The sequence below is a fragment of the Anopheles marshallii genome, chromosome 2 (assembly GCF_943734725.1).
Source record: "Anopheles marshallii chromosome 2, idAnoMarsDA_429_01, whole genome shotgun sequence".
Taxonomy (NCBI): Eukaryota; Metazoa; Arthropoda; class Insecta; order Diptera; family Culicidae; genus Anopheles; species Anopheles marshallii.
The window spans coordinates 52,053,531-52,072,674 of NC_071326.1; the positions used below are offsets into that span (position 1 = coordinate 52,053,531).

The 19,144-nt window shown below is 42.4% G+C and overlaps 5 protein-coding genes across 5 annotated transcripts; 4 read left to right on the forward strand and 1 right to left on the reverse strand.

The window, feature by feature from the left end:
- Positions 1-70: 70 nt before the first annotated feature.
- Positions 71-4,648, forward strand: LOC128718119 (uncharacterized). The gene is made up of 7 exons (XM_053811792.1): positions 71-158; positions 1,637-1,988; positions 2,573-2,708; positions 2,791-2,999; positions 3,107-3,130; positions 3,200-4,365; positions 4,428-4,648. The coding sequence occupies exons 1-7, from the start codon at positions 71-73 to the stop codon at positions 4,646-4,648; spliced, it is 2,196 nt and encodes a 731-aa protein (XP_053667767.1).
- A 1,156-nt stretch (positions 4,649-5,804) lies between these two features.
- LOC128718120 (protein Peter pan) lies at positions 5,805-7,366 on the forward strand. The gene is made up of 2 exons (XM_053811793.1): positions 5,805-6,511; positions 6,580-7,366. The coding sequence occupies exons 1-2, from the start codon at positions 5,805-5,807 to the stop codon at positions 7,364-7,366; spliced, it is 1,494 nt and encodes a 497-aa protein (XP_053667768.1).
- Positions 7,367-7,427: 61 nt separating this feature from the next.
- Positions 7,428-10,299, reverse strand: LOC128708222 (WD repeat-containing protein 36). The gene is made up of 2 exons (XM_053803182.1): positions 9,195-10,299; positions 7,428-9,097 (listed from the first exon to the last, which is right to left on the reverse strand). The coding sequence occupies exons 1-2, from the start codon at positions 10,297-10,299 to the stop codon at positions 7,428-7,430; spliced, it is 2,775 nt and encodes a 924-aa protein (XP_053659157.1).
- A 337-nt stretch (positions 10,300-10,636) lies between these two features.
- Positions 10,637-12,585, forward strand: LOC128707723 (nucleoporin Ndc1). The gene is given in 3 exon segments (XM_053802682.1): positions 10,637-10,670; positions 10,673-10,746; positions 10,843-12,585. Coding segments are annotated over 3 exon segments (1,851 nt in total).
- A 2,546-nt stretch (positions 12,586-15,131) lies between these two features.
- Positions 15,132-17,528, forward strand: LOC128708311 (ras-related protein Rab-11A). The gene is made up of 4 exons (XM_053803285.1): positions 15,132-15,171; positions 16,528-16,649; positions 16,717-17,065; positions 17,166-17,528. The coding sequence occupies exons 1-4, from the start codon at positions 15,132-15,134 to the stop codon at positions 17,300-17,302; spliced, it is 648 nt and encodes a 215-aa protein (XP_053659260.1). The 3' UTR covers positions 17,303-17,528.
- Positions 17,529-19,144: the final 1,616 nt, after the last annotated feature.

Genomic DNA, 19,144 nt, shown 5'->3' on the forward strand with positions numbered 1-19,144 from the left:
AAACGTTTTCCGGGACGCAACTAATCGTCCATTAATGGCTCGCCTTGCGGTTGAAGGTGCTTATTGCCCGATGACAGTGGCGATGAGTGTACAATTATGTTCTGAAGTTCGGCCCGGGTGTTTGTGCAAAGGATCGGAAAGCATTCCGCGCGCTACAGGTAAGCGTATGTTAATATTATTATCTTTCCACAACCAAACACTTCATTAAACAAATGGCAATATTATGGTTTACGGTTGCCGTTTATTTTCGGCCCCGGTTGCATCTGATACGGACGGTGTGGATTTGATTTCAACGGGAAGCAATGATGGAACGTACCCGGTACAACATTTCTTCCATCGCGAGTTGGATGCGTTTGCGGTTAGTCTACCGGCGGTCGATCTCGCTTTTTGTGCCCTGACTGGCCGTTAATTGCGCGCGTAAAGGACCAATTATACGACTGTATTCGGTTACGTGTTTGCTAATTTAGCCAATTACTCCTTACCAGCGGTAGGAGATGAATTCCTCGAAAACAATAGAACGACAACCCGGACCGTGACATCGGGATGATGCACGTGCACAAACCCGGCACCCCCACCATCAACGGGCTCGTAATCGGATATTCCGCCCGAGCCAGGCGGGAAAAATCGTCATGGTTTGAATGTTTTCCCATTTTTCCGGCACCTTCCTATCAGCGCGTCAACTGTTGATATGAGTGCGCAGGGACACAGGGAAGCGCTGGGCGGGAGCTCTGCATGGGCTCGAATGATAACATTATCTACTCTGCTACCGACTGCGATCGGCATCGGTGGTGCATCCTGTCGTGCCTTACGGTTTCCGCTTTTGGCAGCGTAATTAGTGACATCGGGTATCAAGCCACGGCACGCCGGCACTGGTAACCATCTCAGCGCTCGGGTTGTATCGGTTCCATCGACCGATGGCGACGACGATGAGAGCAAAGCGTCACGGGCACGAATGTGTATAAAAGTACGACATCGTGTCCTGCGGTGTGGTAGTTTCCATTCATACGCCGTGCAGTGCAGCCAGGCTCGCATTCGGCAGCAGCATCCCATGCCGACCGGCATTCGGAATTGATTTTTTTCCACCGGTTAATCTCATAGTGTGGAGCAAAATTTATATCCGTTTATATTCGTGTGTGTGTGTGTGTGGGTGTGTTTGGGTGTACGGGCAAGGATATGCAGCTAGTTTGTTTGTGACCGATCATTCGTACATGTGTATTTGTCCGTTTGTGCATGATTTGTGCAGTGGCTCTCTATTTGTCTCTATTATTCTTCTCCGGTTCCGGTGTCCGTGGGTGTGTATGTGTGCATTTCGTTTGCCCATCGCATCGCAGTTTCGCAATAAATTATCGATGCTAACAATCAAACAGAAAGCAAACACTTCTTGTGTACTATTTCGCAGCACACAAAACACGAAACAAAGCACAGCAACACAGGGAAACTTAATATTATTCTAGCGAAAGGTAAATCAAACGTGTACCAACGTTGGTTTTCCACAGCCAGTCGCCGTTAAGGCTAGCGCAATTTGAATGCACACTTTACCCTGCTGCTGCTGGTGCTGCTGTTGGTGTGCTCGGAGTGAAAATCGATTGGTCCAGAATCATTGTCGAGCGTCTATTGAAGGCTTACAATCCTACAGCGACACAAATCGCATACAATCGTTGTACGAAGCTGGAGCGAACACAGGTGACCGTACATCCACCGCCGGACGAACCGACCGTCCCGTCCGAGAAGCCAGTTGTTGGCCTGTACCCAAACGATGGCGGCCTAGGGCCCAGATCCAAAGGCCCACGATGCCCGTTCGAGCTGGACCGACTTGTGGCCGGTACCGGCGGCATCACGGGCGAGCTGTCCAGGGCGAGGGACTTGTCGCTGAAATCTTCCCCCTCGGTCGCCACATCCACCTCGAGACAGTCGACGTCCTGCTCGGATGTGGCCCTCGAGCGGGAGGTGACGATGTACGGGTGCTTCAAATTTAATCCCAGTTCAAGGTGAGCATATTAAGAATTTTCCAAACGTGTCGCCACGCGTAAAATTCGGGAAAAATCGTGACCGCGTGCACGGCTTTAGCTGCAATTTTCCCGCGTTTGCGTTGCTTTTATCCTGCATGTGTATATACCGCACTGTTCCATATTCCATATCTAATTATGTTGTTCGTTTTTTGCATTCGCTTCTCACGGCACTGCATCGGCATAGCATGAACAAACCATATCCGTACAACACTTTTACGAATCAAACGTATTCCGGTGATTAGCTAGATGCATCATTTCATTAAAAATTTACAGAAAAATATGTGCTTCATGAAGCAAAGTCATAAAAACATTAAACAAAATTGGTACAATCTGAGAAATTATAATATTCCTGTAATTTGTAGAAGTATTAGAATAATTTTTCAAGCCATTGAGAGCAGATTAGGCTTCTCAATCGTTAAAAAATTAAATTACCTTAATAATATATCATAATTTTCAATGTAAGTATAGCAATATAAAAAAAAAACTAGTTTGTTAATGTTGTTATACACGTGAAGGATACTATACATTGTTTTTTCTCCTTTCTTGTGCTATGTTACGGACAGAAATGCACGAAAACTGTTCATGACACACATGTTGATTGTGCTGCTCATACCGATAGCATCGGTCGTAATGCAAAACATGATACTGCTGCAGCAACACGTGAAATCCTACAGCGAAACAGTGCTGGCCAACGAGGAGGTAGGGGATTAAGCTCTGCACACATTGTTACGCGCTGTCCACTTCAATGTGCCCGATTCTTTGATTTCGTACCAAATTTCAGATGGGACTAACGATTAACATAACGCGCCTGTTGAACGTCATCCAGAACGAACGCATGAGTCTCGTGTTTTATATGCTGACGGGCAAAAATCGATCCCAGGTGGAGCGCTCCATCGAACACACCAACGATGCCCTCAGCCATCTTCGGGAGGATCTTAATTATCTACTGCCAGCGGGCACCGCAAATCAAACGCTGATTGCTGACATGAGGTGAATATGCCAGTAGCATGCATGTGACTGTTGTGTATGTGTGCTGTGTATAGTCGATTATGGGTAATGCTTACTAAAATTGTGTTGATTGGTGAAAAATTTTCAAGCAAAGCAAGGAATGTTATGCTTGGGTAATTTTTTGGCATGCTTGGTAGAACCGATCGCTTTTGATGTTACTGTCTGTGTGTTTGTCTTTCTAGAGTCAATGCGCCCGAGAATGAGTCGTTTACAGGGTTGGAATATTTCGAGCCATACAATGCGCTTAACCGGTACGTCATTAACGAGATCGTGCGCAGTACCGGTACGTCGATCAGCTCCACAGTCTGGCGCCAGTTTGTGGTGTACAAAAATCTGATAGAGGCGATCGAAAGCATCAACATTGCGGCGATCCTCGTGCTGCAGTTCATGCGCAATGGTTACCTGGATCTCGCGGACTATGCACAGTTCGTACGACGAGACGCTGCCGCGCTGGATTACATAGCGTCGGCTCAGAATTTTATGACCACGCTTAACATCATCTCCGGTGCAGAGTTTAGGGTGATGCAGTACTGGCGCAGCCAAGTGCTGATCAATATGTCTGCCTCCTATCGCAAGGATGCGCTGATTGAATACTACCTATCCGTGACGACCATCTTGAACAATCTGCAAAGTGTGCAGGATCAGATACAGGCCGATGTGAAGGAGACGTTACTGGAAGAAATTCACAGCGCCAGAAACCACCAATCGATCTCGATAGGGCTGGTCGTCGTGATATTCATCATAAGTCCAATATTAGTGCTAATGATACGTGTTGCTACCAGCACGATACAAAACTATTCCACGAAGCTAATGGCCCGCACGATGGAGCTGCGTATGGAAAAGGGCAAGTCCGACCGTCTGCTCTACCAGATGCTGCCTCCAGCCGTAGTCAAGCAGCTGAAGCAACAGCGCCAAGTGCCGGCAGAAACGTTCGATGCGGTGACTATATTTTTCAGCGACATCGTCGGTTTTACCGACATCTCGGCCAGCAGTAGCGCGATGGAGGTGGTCATCATGTTAAACACACTGTATCGTTTGTTCGATTCGATCATTCTAAAGTACGACGTGTACAAGGTGGAAACGATTGGAGACGCGTACATGGTTGTTTCAGGTTTGCCGCAGCGCAACGGGATACGGCACGCTGGAGAAATAGCTATGATGTCGCTAGATTTGGTTTGTGGCATTTCAGGATTTACCATACCACATATGAAGAGCAGGACGCTGGAAATACGCGTTGGCATCAACACGGGACCGTGTGTTGCGGGCGTGGTCGGTACTACCATGCCAAGGTACTGTCTTTTTGGTGATACCATTAACACTGCCTCCCGCATGGAGTCGACCGGAGAGCGTAAGTAACATCACTACACGTAGTCACCAACACTCGCTGACCGTATGTTTAATCTACAACAGCAATGAAAATTCACATCTCGGAAAGCACCAAAGAGGTATTGGACAAACTGGGAGGATTCAAAATCAAACTTCGTGGAACAGTAGATGTCAAGGGTAAGGGAACAATGCAGACATTCTGGTTGATGGGACACGCGTTGTATGAGCATCTCACACCAGATATGCTTATACCGATGTACAAGCAAAACGTAGTCACTGAACCTGATTTCCTGCAAATAATCTAACCATTAAATGCAAAATGGCACACCTAAAAGCAATCTCGCATCACGCCAAAACAGTTTAAGCTCATGGAACACATTGTTCTATTGTGTAGTCAACTAGTCTTACAAAGGCATGTTAAATGTTCTCTTCCTTTGTAGATATTGAAGGGACTGAAGCTTTCAGAATCGAGTTCAATGAAATCTTTATATCGTTTTTAGATAAAAGGCGGTTATTATAAAAGTTACTTTTATTGTAGTAGACAAAAGAATAAAAAAGATAAAACGTGGAGCAATGAGAGTCGACGAAAATACAATCATCCGAGATACACAGTTCTCGACTTACGCGGAGTCAAAGAAACAAGGGTGTTAAGAATTCGCATGCAGAATTCAATTTTTAAACTGCAAAACTACGTAACATTGCATTATTTTAGAAAATATGTTCTATCACTTTTTATTGAAAGTCTTCATATATAAATATTAATTTTGAATGTGCTTCGTAACGTGGAAATAAGTATTCGATCCCTTAATACGACATGTAAACGATGTTTTAGAGGTAGCTCGAGGTACACGGATTTTTTTGGAACACATTATCCGCGTATCTCGGGTATTGACTGCATTAAAATTTGAAAAATATTTAACCACCGTTATTAGAAAGCATGCGAGTACACCGCATTTGGTTTAAAAATTTCAATAGGAATCAGAAAATTTTGTGTCTAGGTTAAAGATTAATGTTTTTTTAGAGAACAACTTATGCTTAATGTAAAAAATAAGACAGGGCAGTGCCAACGAACGAAATCCGCGCGATTCGACAAGGATTTGGTATAATTTAAACCGTCATATTAGTAAAGACAACAACCAGTGGAAATAGAAAAACCAAAACGGGTTTTTGCTGTGAATATGTTCTAATTTAATTTTTTTATACAGTTGTTTGCCCATTATAGCTATTGAGAAAGTAGTCAAATACATACCCCGTTAGCCCATGACATTATTATTTTTTCCCAAAACTCGCGGAAATTTGGACTTTTGCCTTTTTCTTTTGCTAGTGAAAAATGTCATTCAAACGTCATTTCACATGACCGCCTTGGTGCGTTGTCAAACGATCCCATCCAAAACATTTCGCACGTGTTTGTGCCGCGAGTAGTTGTGTGACTAAGTTAGTGGCCGGGGAATCAGCGCTGATATGAAAAAGAAAAGCCGTAAACCTCTATATAAACGAAACCGTCCGAAGGTGGAAGCACCGGTCGAAGATGAGCCGGCTGCGATTAAGAATGCTCCTCACACGTTCGTTATACGACGAGGAGAACGGTGCGCGTCGATTGCACGATTGTCTCGCGATTTCCGTCGCATGATGGAACCTTTCACTGCAGCGAACCTACGTGAGCGACGCATCAACAAGGTGAAAGATTTTGTTCATCTATCCGGATTCTTTCACGTTTCGCACATGTGCGTGTTTTCATTGTCGTCGCAAACGCTATCACTAAAAATTATACGCATGCCGAAGGGCCCAACGCTCACGTTTAAGTTGCACCAGTACACGTTGGCAAAGGATGTTATTAGCAATACGCGCAAGCAGTTTGTGGACGAAGAATGCTTTAAAACGCCACCGTTGGTCATTTTAAACAGCTTCAGCGGCGAAGGGAAACACTTGAAGCTAATGGCCAGCACGTTTCAAAACATGTTTCCGCCAATTAATCTGTCCAAGATAAAACTTTCTACGCTGAAACGTTGCGTGCTGCTGTCATACAATCCGGTTAGCAAATTGATTGATCTACGGCATTATTCAATCACAGTGGTGCCGGTAAACTTGAACAGAGGCGTCAAGAAGCTGGTTACGCGCAACATACCCAACTTGGGACGATTTGAAGATATAGCTGATTTTGTGGAAAAGTAAATGCTGCGTATGCATTTTGCAGTAGCGTAATTAGATTAATGACTCATGACCTTTCATTTTACAGAGGACATCTTCTTTCCGAGTCGGAACTGGACGATGAAGAGGCGCACGTAGTTCTGGCACAGAACCTGAAGTGTGGCAATTTGGCCGAAAATCAATCATCATTACGTCTGCACGAGATTGGCCCACGTATCACGATGCGATTGATGAAGATAGAGGACGATCTTATGACGGGCGAGGTGCTCTACCATGATTACATCGAAAAGGATGCTATCGAAGTGGAGACCATACGAAAGAAGCGAGCACAACAGCGCAGGCTTAAGGAGCAGCGTAAACATAAGCAGGAAGAGAATTTAAAAAAGAAGGAAAAAGATAAAGAGCATCACCGTGCCAAGACTTCGAAACAGGTGCAAAAGGGTGGTGAAATTACAGAGGAGGACAAAAAGTTGCTGAAGGACGCTGAAGAAGCCGTGGGCGATGTATCGGATGAAGATGATCGCGAATACTATCGTAAGGAGATCGGCGACAATCCGGATGAAGAGTTGTTCGAATCGGCCGGTGGCGGCAATCGTAAGCGACCTTTCATTCCAAAGGGTTCGAATTATTCGCTGAAGCCGAAGAAACCTCGGCTAGATAAGCGCAAACAGTACGAGGAAGATGATCGGATGGCCAGACAGGATATCAAACGCAGGAACAACGAAGGAAAAGAGATGAAGGGCAAAGGGAAATTCGGTAGAAAAGGCACGAAAGATGATTTTAGAGGTAAATCAAAGTATAATTCTAGTGGAAAAAATGCCAAACGCGGACCGAAAAAGGTCGGTGGTAAAAAATCTTCCAAACAAAAGAAATAATCAGTAATAAATCCATATAACCTGCGTTCTTTTCAGGTAAAGTACATTGTTTTATTATTGTCTAACCGCTGTAATTTCGCAAATTACTTACCACACCTAAGCCGTAGAGCAGTTTACTTTCCAACACTGACCATCCCATTTTCTGTGCCCCTTCGATCGCCGGTAACAGTTGGCTTAGCTGTTCGTTTTCCACCACCGCTCGACCATGCAGCTTTAGGAATAGGCTGAGATAGCTTTGCGCCAGCTCAAATTCCTTCCGTTGGCCGAACATGTAGATAATCATGTGCATGAAAGCGCCCATCACTGGAAGGCTTCCGCTGCCACTATTAAACGGAGTTAAATTCCTAATTTCATGGTCAATCATCGAAGGTCCGAGCTTCATTAGATAGTCGATCGCTTTATCGTACTCTTCCGTTATGACCGCTGCGTTCAACAGCTTTCCGAAGGGAGTGAGCTGATCTACCTGTTTGATGTCGATAATGCGTGATTCTCCTTCGCCAACTTTGTCACCTACCGCAGGCGATTTATCTCCCAGCTCAGCTTGCAAATTGAATTCGAAATCAAGACCCGCAACGGTCGGCAGGAAGAATGGAGCAGATTTCGGCTTTTTCAAAGCTTGCCGTGGTCGGTTACGTTTTTTGATGATGTCCAAATTCAACAAATTTTGCCACCGAGAAAGAGCCACCTTGGACATGGTGATCAACTCACTAGACAGTTGGGGTGGTGAGGTGTACTCGAGATTGATTTCTTCGAATGCATCCTCCAGCTCTTCGATTTCCATACGTTTCGGGCTAGCCGATGGGAGTCCTATGCCATTCTGTTGCTCATCGCATATCGCAGTTGGTAGATCCAGCAGCGGGGCCTCGGATTCTGGCTTCAAACCACGCAGCGTAACGTTCGTGAAGAGGCTTTTGTTAGCCCATAGATTTATACCACGGTAGTCAACGTGAGCTGTTGCAAGAAAATCACCTGTCGGTGACATCGTGAGCGAAGTGCACATGTGCGATACACGGAAATGGTCAATTAAATAGGATGAAGGTATATCCCATACCTTTACTACGCAGTCCTGGGCTGTCGTAATTAGCCAGCGACTGTCGGGTGAGAAACACGCATCTATGACGGTACCACGGTGACCCTCGAAGCGACGCACAATTACACGCGTATCTAAATCCACCAATATTACAGAGAAATCATCCAAAGCGATACAAACCATAGCACTTTCACGGTGCGTACGAATCAACGTTATCGAGTCTTCTAAATCAATCGTATCAATTGGGGTTTTTATAACCGTCGAGTTTGGTTGTTTAAACTTCCAAAACTTTAGCTGTCCATCCGCTGCACCGGAAACGATGATCTGATTTAAATTATCACTCGATAGGCCACGTATGTAGTGCTTGTGAGCGCTCGGGGAACCGTAACTGGCACGATGAATGCCACTTTGAATGTTAAAACGTTCCACATGCCCGCTAGAATACCCGATAGTGACAAAGTTTCCACAGTGACTTAAACACAGACAGCTGGCCGTTATGGTGATATCCTTATTTTGCTGTTTGTTCTGAAAGGCTTCCGGTACGAGATGAAGATCACCCATGCGCCGTTTATCATATGACCATGTGGTCACCTGAACCAATCCTTGATGAAGCGCAGCTATGCTATCCCACTCTTTATCACGGGTTATTTCCGTCGTGAAGTAGCTAATCGGTGGCATGCGGAAAGGATCTTCGGATTTTTCTGCAAGGTAACAATGGAGATGCATAAAACATCACAATAAAATTACCAACAATCTATCTATGAAGAAAAAAGTTAATGGTATAATGGAAATACTCACTCTTTTGCTTTTTAGAAGCCTTTCGGTTATAGCTAGCCTTTCCCAAGCTGCAGTTTAAAGTTTCAGTTACAGTACTGAAAATTCTCAGAGAAGAATCCTCCCCCGACGATACTATATTTCGGCCCGATGCGCCATGATAACGGATGCACGTAGGAGAAGCAGCATGTCCTTCGCGGAAACGCAATAAACGAGCCCCGCCATCAGATAGATCAAATATCCACATTTTCAATGAATTGTCCGGGGAGCTCGTAATCAACAATGGTTCGTTTGGTAGAAATTGAAGTCCGGTAACGGAATCATCGTGTGCCATAAGTGTCGACAAGATAGACCTTTCTTCCAAATCCCAAAACACAACCTGCCCGTTCGAGCTGGCAGTGGCCATGATGGAGGTACCATCCGTCCGAAAGCTTATCGCAGTCACTGGTCCCCAATCCTGATGCACTTCGATTACCACCTCTTCATACTGAATATTTAGCAATACGATCTTTCCGCTCTGTAGTCCAACGGCGATAACATCAATCGCGGGAGCTTGCTCCAGTTGCAACACTTTGCTGTCGAAACCAGCAAACGTGTGTACCTGTTTGCATGATTTCAAGTTCCACAACTGCAATCCACCCTGGGTGCTGCCGAGCAGAATTTTATTTTTGTATGATGCTGGATGTACGATTGCCGATATTTCGAACTCGTCCTTTGCGAACGGGATTTCCAGATATAACTCCTGCGTTGACACAATCCATATCTTCAGGAGGCTGCTCTCATCTATAGAAATTAGATGTTTTGCGAAGGGTAACAGCAAATGTACAGGCTTCTCATGTCCACGATACACCTTTCGCAGTTCCACACTCGATCGCCATCCGTAGATCAGGTTGCCAGCTGCAACATAGGTTATGAACCCATCCGCCGCTATTGCAGTGATGTCCGCAGGATGGATTCGACCGGTGCGTATAAGTCGGAAGTTATTGCATCCGTATACATGAAACGAACGTCCTACGCATGTAATAACGACATTCTCACGTCTCTGATCAATGTAACGCACGTTCGGTGGAATATGGTTGCTGACATAGCCAAGAGCTCGATTTGGTTGAAATAGATGGCTGCTGTTCATGTTTGTAGTTTAATTGGTTAAAATAAAGCACTTAAGCACACCGAAAACATCAGCCGCGGAACGCCAGCACGTGCACGAGGAATCAAAACAGCGCAACTGTCAACCGAACCAAGCCACTGTGGTTGGTCTCACTATTCGAAAATATATTTTATTTGAAAGTTATGCAAAGTATAAATGCTAATTTCACGACGTTTTTTAAGAATAAGACTGTTTCTGTTTTTCTTCCTATGGTCCACATCTATATGGTCTCCCAATGAAAGTTTTTAAAAATTACACAAAAAATAGAGCCTATAATTTCGCTCTCAATGTCACATGTTTGGCCTATCGATCGAACACGATGCAAGCGAACTTTCAATCCGCGCGCCCTTTGTTGTTTTCCCCGGCATCAAACAAGTAAATTCTGGAGTCGCTATTTTTCGTCATTTATTCTGCAATTAGAAACTACAGGTAACTATTAAGAACGGGCTGCAGCTACCGATGTACCATGGGTGCAATGTGCAACGTTACTAAAAAAATTTGCCCCTTTATCGTTTTGTTCAACAGACGCCGGGAATGGATCCGGTCGGTTCGAAAGATTTGGCTTTTCGTAAAATCTGCACAGAGCGTTTCATCTTGTCGATATGCTACAGCCTGTTGCAACAGTATTTGCTAGTGACGATATTTCTGCTGTTTATCAACTTCAGTATCCTGCACCCCATAAGCTGGATCATCGGAACAGTGCGCCTGCTTGTCTCGTTCTATCCCTGGATTGCTTCGGTTCCGCTGGCTGTAGCCGTGACCGTACATGGAATAGTGTTGGCTAAATCGTGCCTATTAGAATCACGGTACCATTCAACGTACTTTCTCAAATTGTATCGTGACCTCATACAACGGTCGGTACTTTTACTCACAAACGGAACCATCGGGTGCTTGACCGCTTGGTTATACACACGATTTTTGCGAGACGATTATCGGCTTTTGTTCTTGACTTCCGAGCAAGATGAGTCTGAGTTTCTCAACGACCGTTTCATTTATTTGCTAATGAGTGGAGTGTTCAGTGGAAGTTATTATTTTGTAAGGGAACAACCAAACCCGGGTGCAGTAGATTTCCCGATCATTCTTCTACCAAAAGTGGCACAATATTGGAACAATCTAAGCAGTGTTTTAACGAAATCGATGCGAAAATCAGTTGTGGGCATGTTTATTTACATGAGTTTCTACTACACATTTTCCTGTCTATTTAGACAAAAACTGGCTTCTCTTGGAGGAGTAAAACTCTATTGTGACTCTACTTTGTACAGTTTCTGCAATATCGTGATGGATATTCGACTGTTGGTGTACACCTGGCTATTTTCAACCCTAATTCTGAGCAACATACATCTGATGCATGTACTGTTTCGTATTTTTCTAACCGAACCCCAAAACTTCAACCTTGAGACAAGCATTTTTCAAACAAATGATGAACCTCTACTCGCGGACGCCTTGGCCTATAAGCAAATTCCAATTGTACAGCAACTGGCAAGTGAAGATCTGTATACTATGTCCGAAGCACAAGACAGCATTCGACGTAAACAATTGTTCGCGTTGACAGTGCCTGGAGGTCATCCCAATAATTGGAGGAGGGTATACGAAGTGTGCATGAAGTTGATTGGGGATTTTACACAGGAGTTGAATTACTCGATTGACGGGATCGAGCCGAAACCTGCACCACCTATGGTTTTGATGGGAGGAGTTCTGCGCCCAACGGCATCGATGGACAAAGAGAACTTCATGAAGAAGCAGTACAACCAAAACTTTGGTATTCGCAGCTTATCAACACCAACGTTGGCCACCCCAAACGGGACTTCCGAAAGTCATGCAAAATCTCACGGCAAGGCGGTGGATCAAGTCATCTCGTTAGTCATGGCGGTGAAGCGTATACCTGGATATGATTTCCTGTTCGTCGAATCTAAATCAGCCAAAAGCTACTATCTGCTCTCCATTCAATCACAACTGATAGCGAAAGTAACGCAAAGCTTGGTAGCTATTGCCAGCCGTTCTCTTGCCGAGGACACGTACGGTGTTTTGCAAACCGATTTACCATGCATCGTCCATACGTTGTTGGAATTGAAAAAGGTCGTCGATAAAATCGGTCTAATCAATTTGGATGTCAAGAGAGTCGATCGGAACTATATCGCCCTGAAAGGTGCTGTAAAGAAAAGTCTGTACAGATTTACCACAGCATTCGGACCGTACATTAAGCATCTTGTAATCGAACCAGAAGATGTAAAGGCGCTACAGGCTTTCGTGAACTTCCGTGAAGTTTGAACAAGTTTTAGTAGTAGTTTTAAAGTTGTGAGGTGCAACATAATGTACTTTTGTTAAACTATGGCTTTGTGAAATACAATCGACAACATGGAGTGAATCATTTGTAAAAAATCTCGGTTTGAATTGTAAAACCTATTTTGTGTTGAAAATGTAAGGTACAAAGTTATGCAGACTTTGTAACATTGTAATTAAAGAATAGGCAGCCATCAGGAAGAGACAAATTATATTTCCAATGCCAAATCAAGGGCAAACTGAAGTTCATTTTCGAATCCTGCTATTCATGCTAATTATTAAGCGTTTAATTGCATCACAAAACATTGTCGAGGGCCAGGCCATTAAACATGTAAACAGAAAAACAAGCTGTTCCTGAAGTTTATTAAATGCTGTTTAAGATAAACGAATTGGATTGGATGAGAATGATTAAATTATGATTTCAAAAATTCAGAAAGTCAGGAAAATGATATTTCAACTACATTCGATTATTACGGGATGTTTGGGGATTTCGTGACAAAATAAATACTTTTCCGAAAAATAAAACTTCCCCCAAGGTTCACACGTGATTAATCAAAAAGTGTTTGGGTTCATAAAAATACTCGTAATCCGTTGGTACGTTTTTTTTTTAAATTTGATTCGCAACGGGTATTGCTTCGAAGTTCTCTCACCAAATAAAAATGCTCTACACTCCTACCCCTGTTCAGTTTACAGTGTGTATCAATTTTATTTTTCGCTTAGGTTATAAAATCGTTCAAGGGTTCGATATTCATGCAGCGAAAGGCGTTTAATAATTGATTTAGATCTTTTTTTGCTTATTCAGAGATATTGTTAACAAGATTTTGGTGCATAAATAATTAACTTCGGATTAAATCAACATAATTGTTCGATCAGTTTCCAACACAGTGGAAAGCATGGTAATCCATATGTCAACGACGAATTGTCAGTATGTGCCATGGATTGTGCGGCCTGGACATTTCCAAACACAAAGATCGGAACGAGAGGGCCCAACACTACGAAATTTTGCGGGAGGAGAAAACGATACGTCGTACGCAAAAATCGGTAAAATTCAGACCAAATTAACGATACATTATTCCGTTGAACTGTATCGTGGACGTGCTAGAGTTCAAGTAAAAATACGCGCAGTTGTGTTGCGCGTGTAGAAATTCACTCGGTGGACTGCATTGCCTTCCTGTTCTTCTCATTTCGTTGTCTGAGGTGGCCTCTACTTAAAGGGGCAGACATTTTGTTTTTTGATGACCGTATTCTTTCCGTCAGTGCTGTGAATGATGTTCCCGAACGATTTCGTGAAAATTTCTCCCAACAAAAGCGAGTTAGGATAAAACGATATAGGCTGGTTATTCGCAAATCTGAGCAAGTCACAAGAGTCGCATGCGGCATTTAACGTAGCAACCTATAGGTATAGAAGCAGTTCATAATCATAGGTTTGATTCGATCCTTGTCTCCACTGGAGAAGATTCATGGCGTCAAGTAGGCAGTATGTGTGCTTATTATCAATGGCCGGACGATGTCGAGTTTCTTTGGTGTGTGCGGTACAAGATAAAACTGTTCATATGAATCCTCTGTTCCCTCCTCAGAGGTTGTGGGGGCGAAAGTTTCCTCCTACCAGATAGACAACTGCTACACCACGTCCACTGCTGGTGCATTTGCCACGGTAGATTTTTTGCGACACGAAACAAAAAAAATACCATTACCCCACGTAGTAATAGATGGGAGCAAAAGGAACGGAAGAAATTTCGTCTGCGTGGAACCAGTGACGAATCCATGTGAAAGAAGATATAAATGTTGGGCTAGTTGAAGGCAAGCTTAAATGTGTAACCTGCTTTGTGTATTAACTACTATTACTGTATGCGCAGTTGTGTACGGTATCTTTAAAAAGCGTTCTTTTTATACAAATGTAAAAAAATACCTTTCAAATTGGGTGTAAAGAGATGTGTGGCCGTCTGAAAAAATATATTGGATCGGTACGATTAGCTGAATGTGACAGTGTAGATGTGAGCTTACGTGTGACATGTATAACGTGTGAGAGAAATATCGAAAGTTCCTGGACACTTTTGTGGAATCGCAGATGAACAAAAACAAAGTTCCTGGAGGAAGTGTTTGTTAATGGGTGTGTGTAGCACAGGGATCGATTTGTCGTCTGTGTAGTGGTGCTGCATGTGCAAGGAGATGCAGCAGCTCTTCGAACGTATACCCGCAGGGCTTTGTTATTAATCTTTCTGATCCGTTTTTCTTCTTTCTGTACTTCCTTCCTTTCGAGGTCAACTTTTGTTGGTTGAAGGAACATTTACCAGGGCGTTTTTTGTTGCATTTCGACCGTTGTTAGGCTAACACCTTGTAAACAGTTTTACATTCCAGTCACGATGCAATTCTTATTCTAATTTTGATCAACCTACTCGTTGACAGGAAGACGCAATTAAAGCAATAACGAGGCAGGCCGACATCACACGGCATACTAGAGCTCTGTAGAAAGGCAGTGCTTACACTAGGAATTACCCAAACACAGTGAAGACCGTCTTTACCACACCAGCAGAATGGGTAATCGTGATGATGAATATGATTATTTATTCAAAGGTAAGATAATACATGCTAGAAAACATTCCTACATTCGTACGCATAGATAGTATGTCATATACAGTAGTTAGTATTGAAAATTCCCACTAACGATGTGTTCAGGAATTCCGCGCCTTTATATGCGCGTTCTCTGACCTTATTTTTCGTTGCTACACGCATTGCAAACTACGTTCAATAAAATCTCGCGCCTTTGGCATCTTGGTCTTGGAAGACAAAGGCGTACACTGTTTGCATCGATTTAAAGTGATGATCTAAAACCAAACGTTTGAACGAGTTCCGAGGCCAGTGTGTGTCGATGTGTTTTCATTTTTACGCTCCTTATCAACGGATGTTATTGAAGGCAATGTGTAAAATTGACATTAGACCAACCAGTGGACTAATTTGATCAAGGTCAACAAGGGCTCTGGCTTGTTTAATTTGGTTAATTTGGGTGAAATGAAAACCGAGATGAATGAAAGCTCACAAATGCTAGATGGTTCTACATTGTATTATGATGGTTTATGTTACGCTATCGTTCCAGTCATTCAGTAAACGTGGATGAATCATGATGATTCACCCTCTCCTGCTTGCATGGTTCGATAACAGACCATACCGTCAGTAATAACAGCAAGTGTAGCCAGAGGAATTGTAAAGGGGCGTTTACTTGGAATGACGCAAAATGTAAAATAAAGAAAAGTTCACACGCTGGAAATAGTGGCGAAGTATGTGACAAGTGATAAAGTAATAAATGAGTGTAATTGTGGAAAATATTTTGCAACGTATTGGTTGTATCTATATTATGTTAAAATATTTATAATTAATATTTGTTAAACATTTCTCTGAAAGCCGACCAGTTATACATAGAACTACTATATTTTTTTTTATAAAAACTTGTAATTTTCCAAGAAGAATAAGCTGTGTGGCAGCGAGAATATTTTTTTTTTCGTTAGAACGGCTAGGCCCCATTAACTAATTTTACTACGTAGTCGGATTGTCAGCCCAAGCTACGGGGGACTGGTCCGGATAGGACATTGTTTCGGTCCTGCGCTGCTAGGAAATGCACCATCGACCCGCTCCTATTCCTCCTAATGTAGCGAGAACTTGCTGCACATTGAATTTTGTTATTTTATTCTTTTTGGCAAAATTCTCTTTTTTTCTGTTAAATGGCAGGTAAAAGTAAATTGGAAAAATTATTACCAACCACATGCCAGTTCAGGATGATCGATAATATTCATGCGCTTAATGTGGTATTCATGTTAGATACGAATATTTCCAAAATCCATTCATTTTGGCCAAATTGTCTCTGGCAGTATCATTACCATTATGATTTTAATTCATTTATTAATAACATGTTAATATGTTATTTTCTTTTTACAGTTGTGCTGATTGGAGACTCGGGTGTCGGAAAAAGTAATCTGTTATCGAGATTTACTAGGAATGAGTTTAATCTTGAATCTAAATCAACCATAGGTGTGGAATTCGCTACGAGAAGTATAGAGGTAATGCTAATGTGACCTGTTTTATTGGATGATTTTGGTAATGCAATTGTATGATATTATTACATAGGTGGACGGTAAAACCATTAAGGCCCAGATATGGGATACTGCTGGACAGGAGCGCTATCGTGCGATAACTTCTGCGTACTACCGTGGTGCAGTAGGTGCTTTGCTCGTGTACGATATTGCGAAGCATTTGACCTACGAGAATGTTGAACGATGGCTGCGAGAGCTGCGCGATCATGCTGACCAGAATATCGTCATCATGCTCGTCGGGAACAAGAGTGATTTACGGCATCTTCGTGCCGTACCCACGGATGAAGCGAAGGGCTTCGCAGAGCGCAACGGACTCAGCTTCATTGAAACGTCGGCATTGGACTCGACCAATGTCGAAACAGCATTCCAAAATATACTCACAGGTAAACTATCCGTCTTTTATGGTTACGGTTAGAATTTTCTTGTAGCTGCTACAGCGTGTAATTGACAAAATTCTCGCATTTGTTCGGTTTATCCAATCAGAGATCTACCGAATTGTATCGCAAAAGCAAATTCGAGATCCGCCAGAAGGCAGTGTGATTAGACCGAACTTGGAAAACATCGACGTGAAGCCGACCAATCCGACGACTGATTCCGTGCGAAAACAATGCTGCCAGTGACCGCCACAAGCAGAAGAGACGTCCGTTCATGATGCTGTGTATTCAGTAATAACATCATCCAGCACTACTATTACTACTACAACTCCAGATAGTACTGCAAGCACTACTACTGCTACCGCCAACACGGTTACTGCATCTAATATTACAGAAAAAGCTAAAATTAAATACAATATTGCTCCAAATGAAACTATTACTACTACCACAACTACTACTACCACCACCACCACCACCAACGCCACTACAAGGGGGGCAAAAATGGTCGGCACCATTCATAATGACGATATTTCAAAAGATGATCGCTTCATGTTGGACACTACCAGCATTCGGGGAAATGATCCATCCACATTTGATGGTAATAATAATGCTGGTGGAATGCTTCTAATCTAAAGCATTTTGTTTGGATGTTAGACGGCAAATTTCCTGAAGCATTCCCCTACCTTTTTGGCTAATATCAATCCGTGCAAAACGAAAGTGTGTTACCCTTTAGAGCATTTTTGTAGCAATGACTTCTTTTTGCAGTAATATGGAGAAAAGAAAATAATTTTTGTGTGTTTGCTTTATTCTACTTAATCTTTTTTTTCTTTAAAAAACACATAATGTTTAAATGTCTTTGAATTTGGAGTTTTGTCGAAGAGTTAACAACTCTCTAGGAAACTCTAGTGCTTTTTATTCCATAGATGCGACAATGTGAATTGTAGAGCTATGCCAAAACACGGTGGACAATTTATTTACTGTTGCACTCGAGGGTGTTTTACACATTTCAGATAGCATGAATGGTGAAAATCCGCCTGCGAACATTGAAGCGGTGTTGTAATAAGAACAAAAAGAGAATATGCTAGTGATGATTTTTAATATCTCTCTTTTGCAACAAACAAAGGAGTGAAAGTATGGAAATGAACAAGAAATAACAATAGAGAAATGTTTTCCTAAAATATTGTATGAAATCATGTATATCATGTATAAGGGAATCAAATACATGTTTCAATAGAATACCGGGAAATATATAACATTATATAATAACTCTAGTGAGTGAGTGTCAGTCCCTTCATGCCGAGAGGCGATTCAACAGTAGTTGGAAGCATCAAAAAGGAAACCATTTCACAACTCCCTCAGCAAATTGAATCTGGGCGAATGTCTACTACGAAATTGGAGAGGTAGAATCGTGCTTTATTCAGCAATAACGAATGATGTTCCAGAATATTGTTTCGAAGCGTTGTTTTTTTCAACAACCTTTGCTGATAGGTGGATTGTTATTGATGTTATAAACATCGAAGATTACTCGCTGCTTTTTCAAGCGGTTTATCGTACAATGTACATTTCTACGCTTTTTCATGTGCACCAACGATCATAATCGATAGTGAAAATTCAGTCCTGAAAAGAAAACAATTGGCGGCAAATGTGCGGTACATAGTTGATGGCAAAATGAGGATGCTTTGTTGTGTGAAGGCTTGAAAAATCAAAACAAATAAGTAAAAGATGTGTTTTAATGTAAGGGAAATATCACTAGATAATGTTTTGTTTTCATTCAAAGTTCAAAATAAAGAGGATGGAATAACGGATGAAAGTGAAGAAGCGTGAGCATATTGTGATATTGTTTAATGTCGCAATTTATTTTTGCTTTTCGTTCAATATTACTTTCCCTGATTGTGGCCTAAAGCCTTGATGAATTTGTAATTCGTAATATATCTACATATTGGTAAGTAGAGTGATGCTGGGTGTGGTCAAAGTAAAACAATAGAAACAATTAGGGTTGATACCAAGTATAATAATACTGGCTCAAATGAACAGTAAAATTTCACAAGCTATTTAAAGAAAATGTACGTTGCCCCAGCCACTGCACCT

Coding starts and splice junctions, on each gene's coding strand:
- LOC128718120 (XM_053811793.1), top strand. CDS start 5,805: ATGAAAAAGAAAAGCCGTAAACCTCTATATAAACGAAACCGTCCGAAG. Junction 6,512..6,579: donor ATAGCTGATTTTGTGGAAAA/GTAAATGCTGCG, acceptor TTCATTTTACAG/AGGACATCTTCTTTCCGAGT.
- LOC128708222 (XM_053803182.1), bottom strand. CDS start 10,299: ATGAACAGCAGCCATCTATTTCAACCAAATCGAGCTCTTGGCTATGTC. Junction 9,098..9,194: donor GGCTTCTAAAAAGCAAAAGA/GTGAGTATTTCC, acceptor GTTACCTTGCAG/AAAAATCCGAAGATCCTTTC.
- LOC128718119 (XM_053811792.1), top strand. CDS start 71: ATGACAGTGGCGATGAGTGTACAATTATGTTCTGAAGTTCGGCCCGGG. Junction 1,989..2,572: donor AAATTTAATCCCAGTTCAAG/GTGAGCATATTA, acceptor TGTTACGGACAG/AAATGCACGAAAACTGTTCA. Junction 3,000..3,106: donor ACGCTGATTGCTGACATGAG/GTGAATATGCCA, acceptor AAAATTTTCAAG/CAAAGCAAGGAATGTTATGC.
- LOC128708311 (XM_053803285.1), top strand. CDS start 15,132: ATGGGTAATCGTGATGATGAATATGATTATTTATTCAAAG. Junction 15,172..16,527: donor ATATGATTATTTATTCAAAG/GTAAGATAATAC, acceptor TTCTTTTTACAG/TTGTGCTGATTGGAGACTCG. Junction 16,650..16,716: donor TCGCTACGAGAAGTATAGAG/GTAATGCTAATG, acceptor ATTATTACATAG/GTGGACGGTAAAACCATTAA.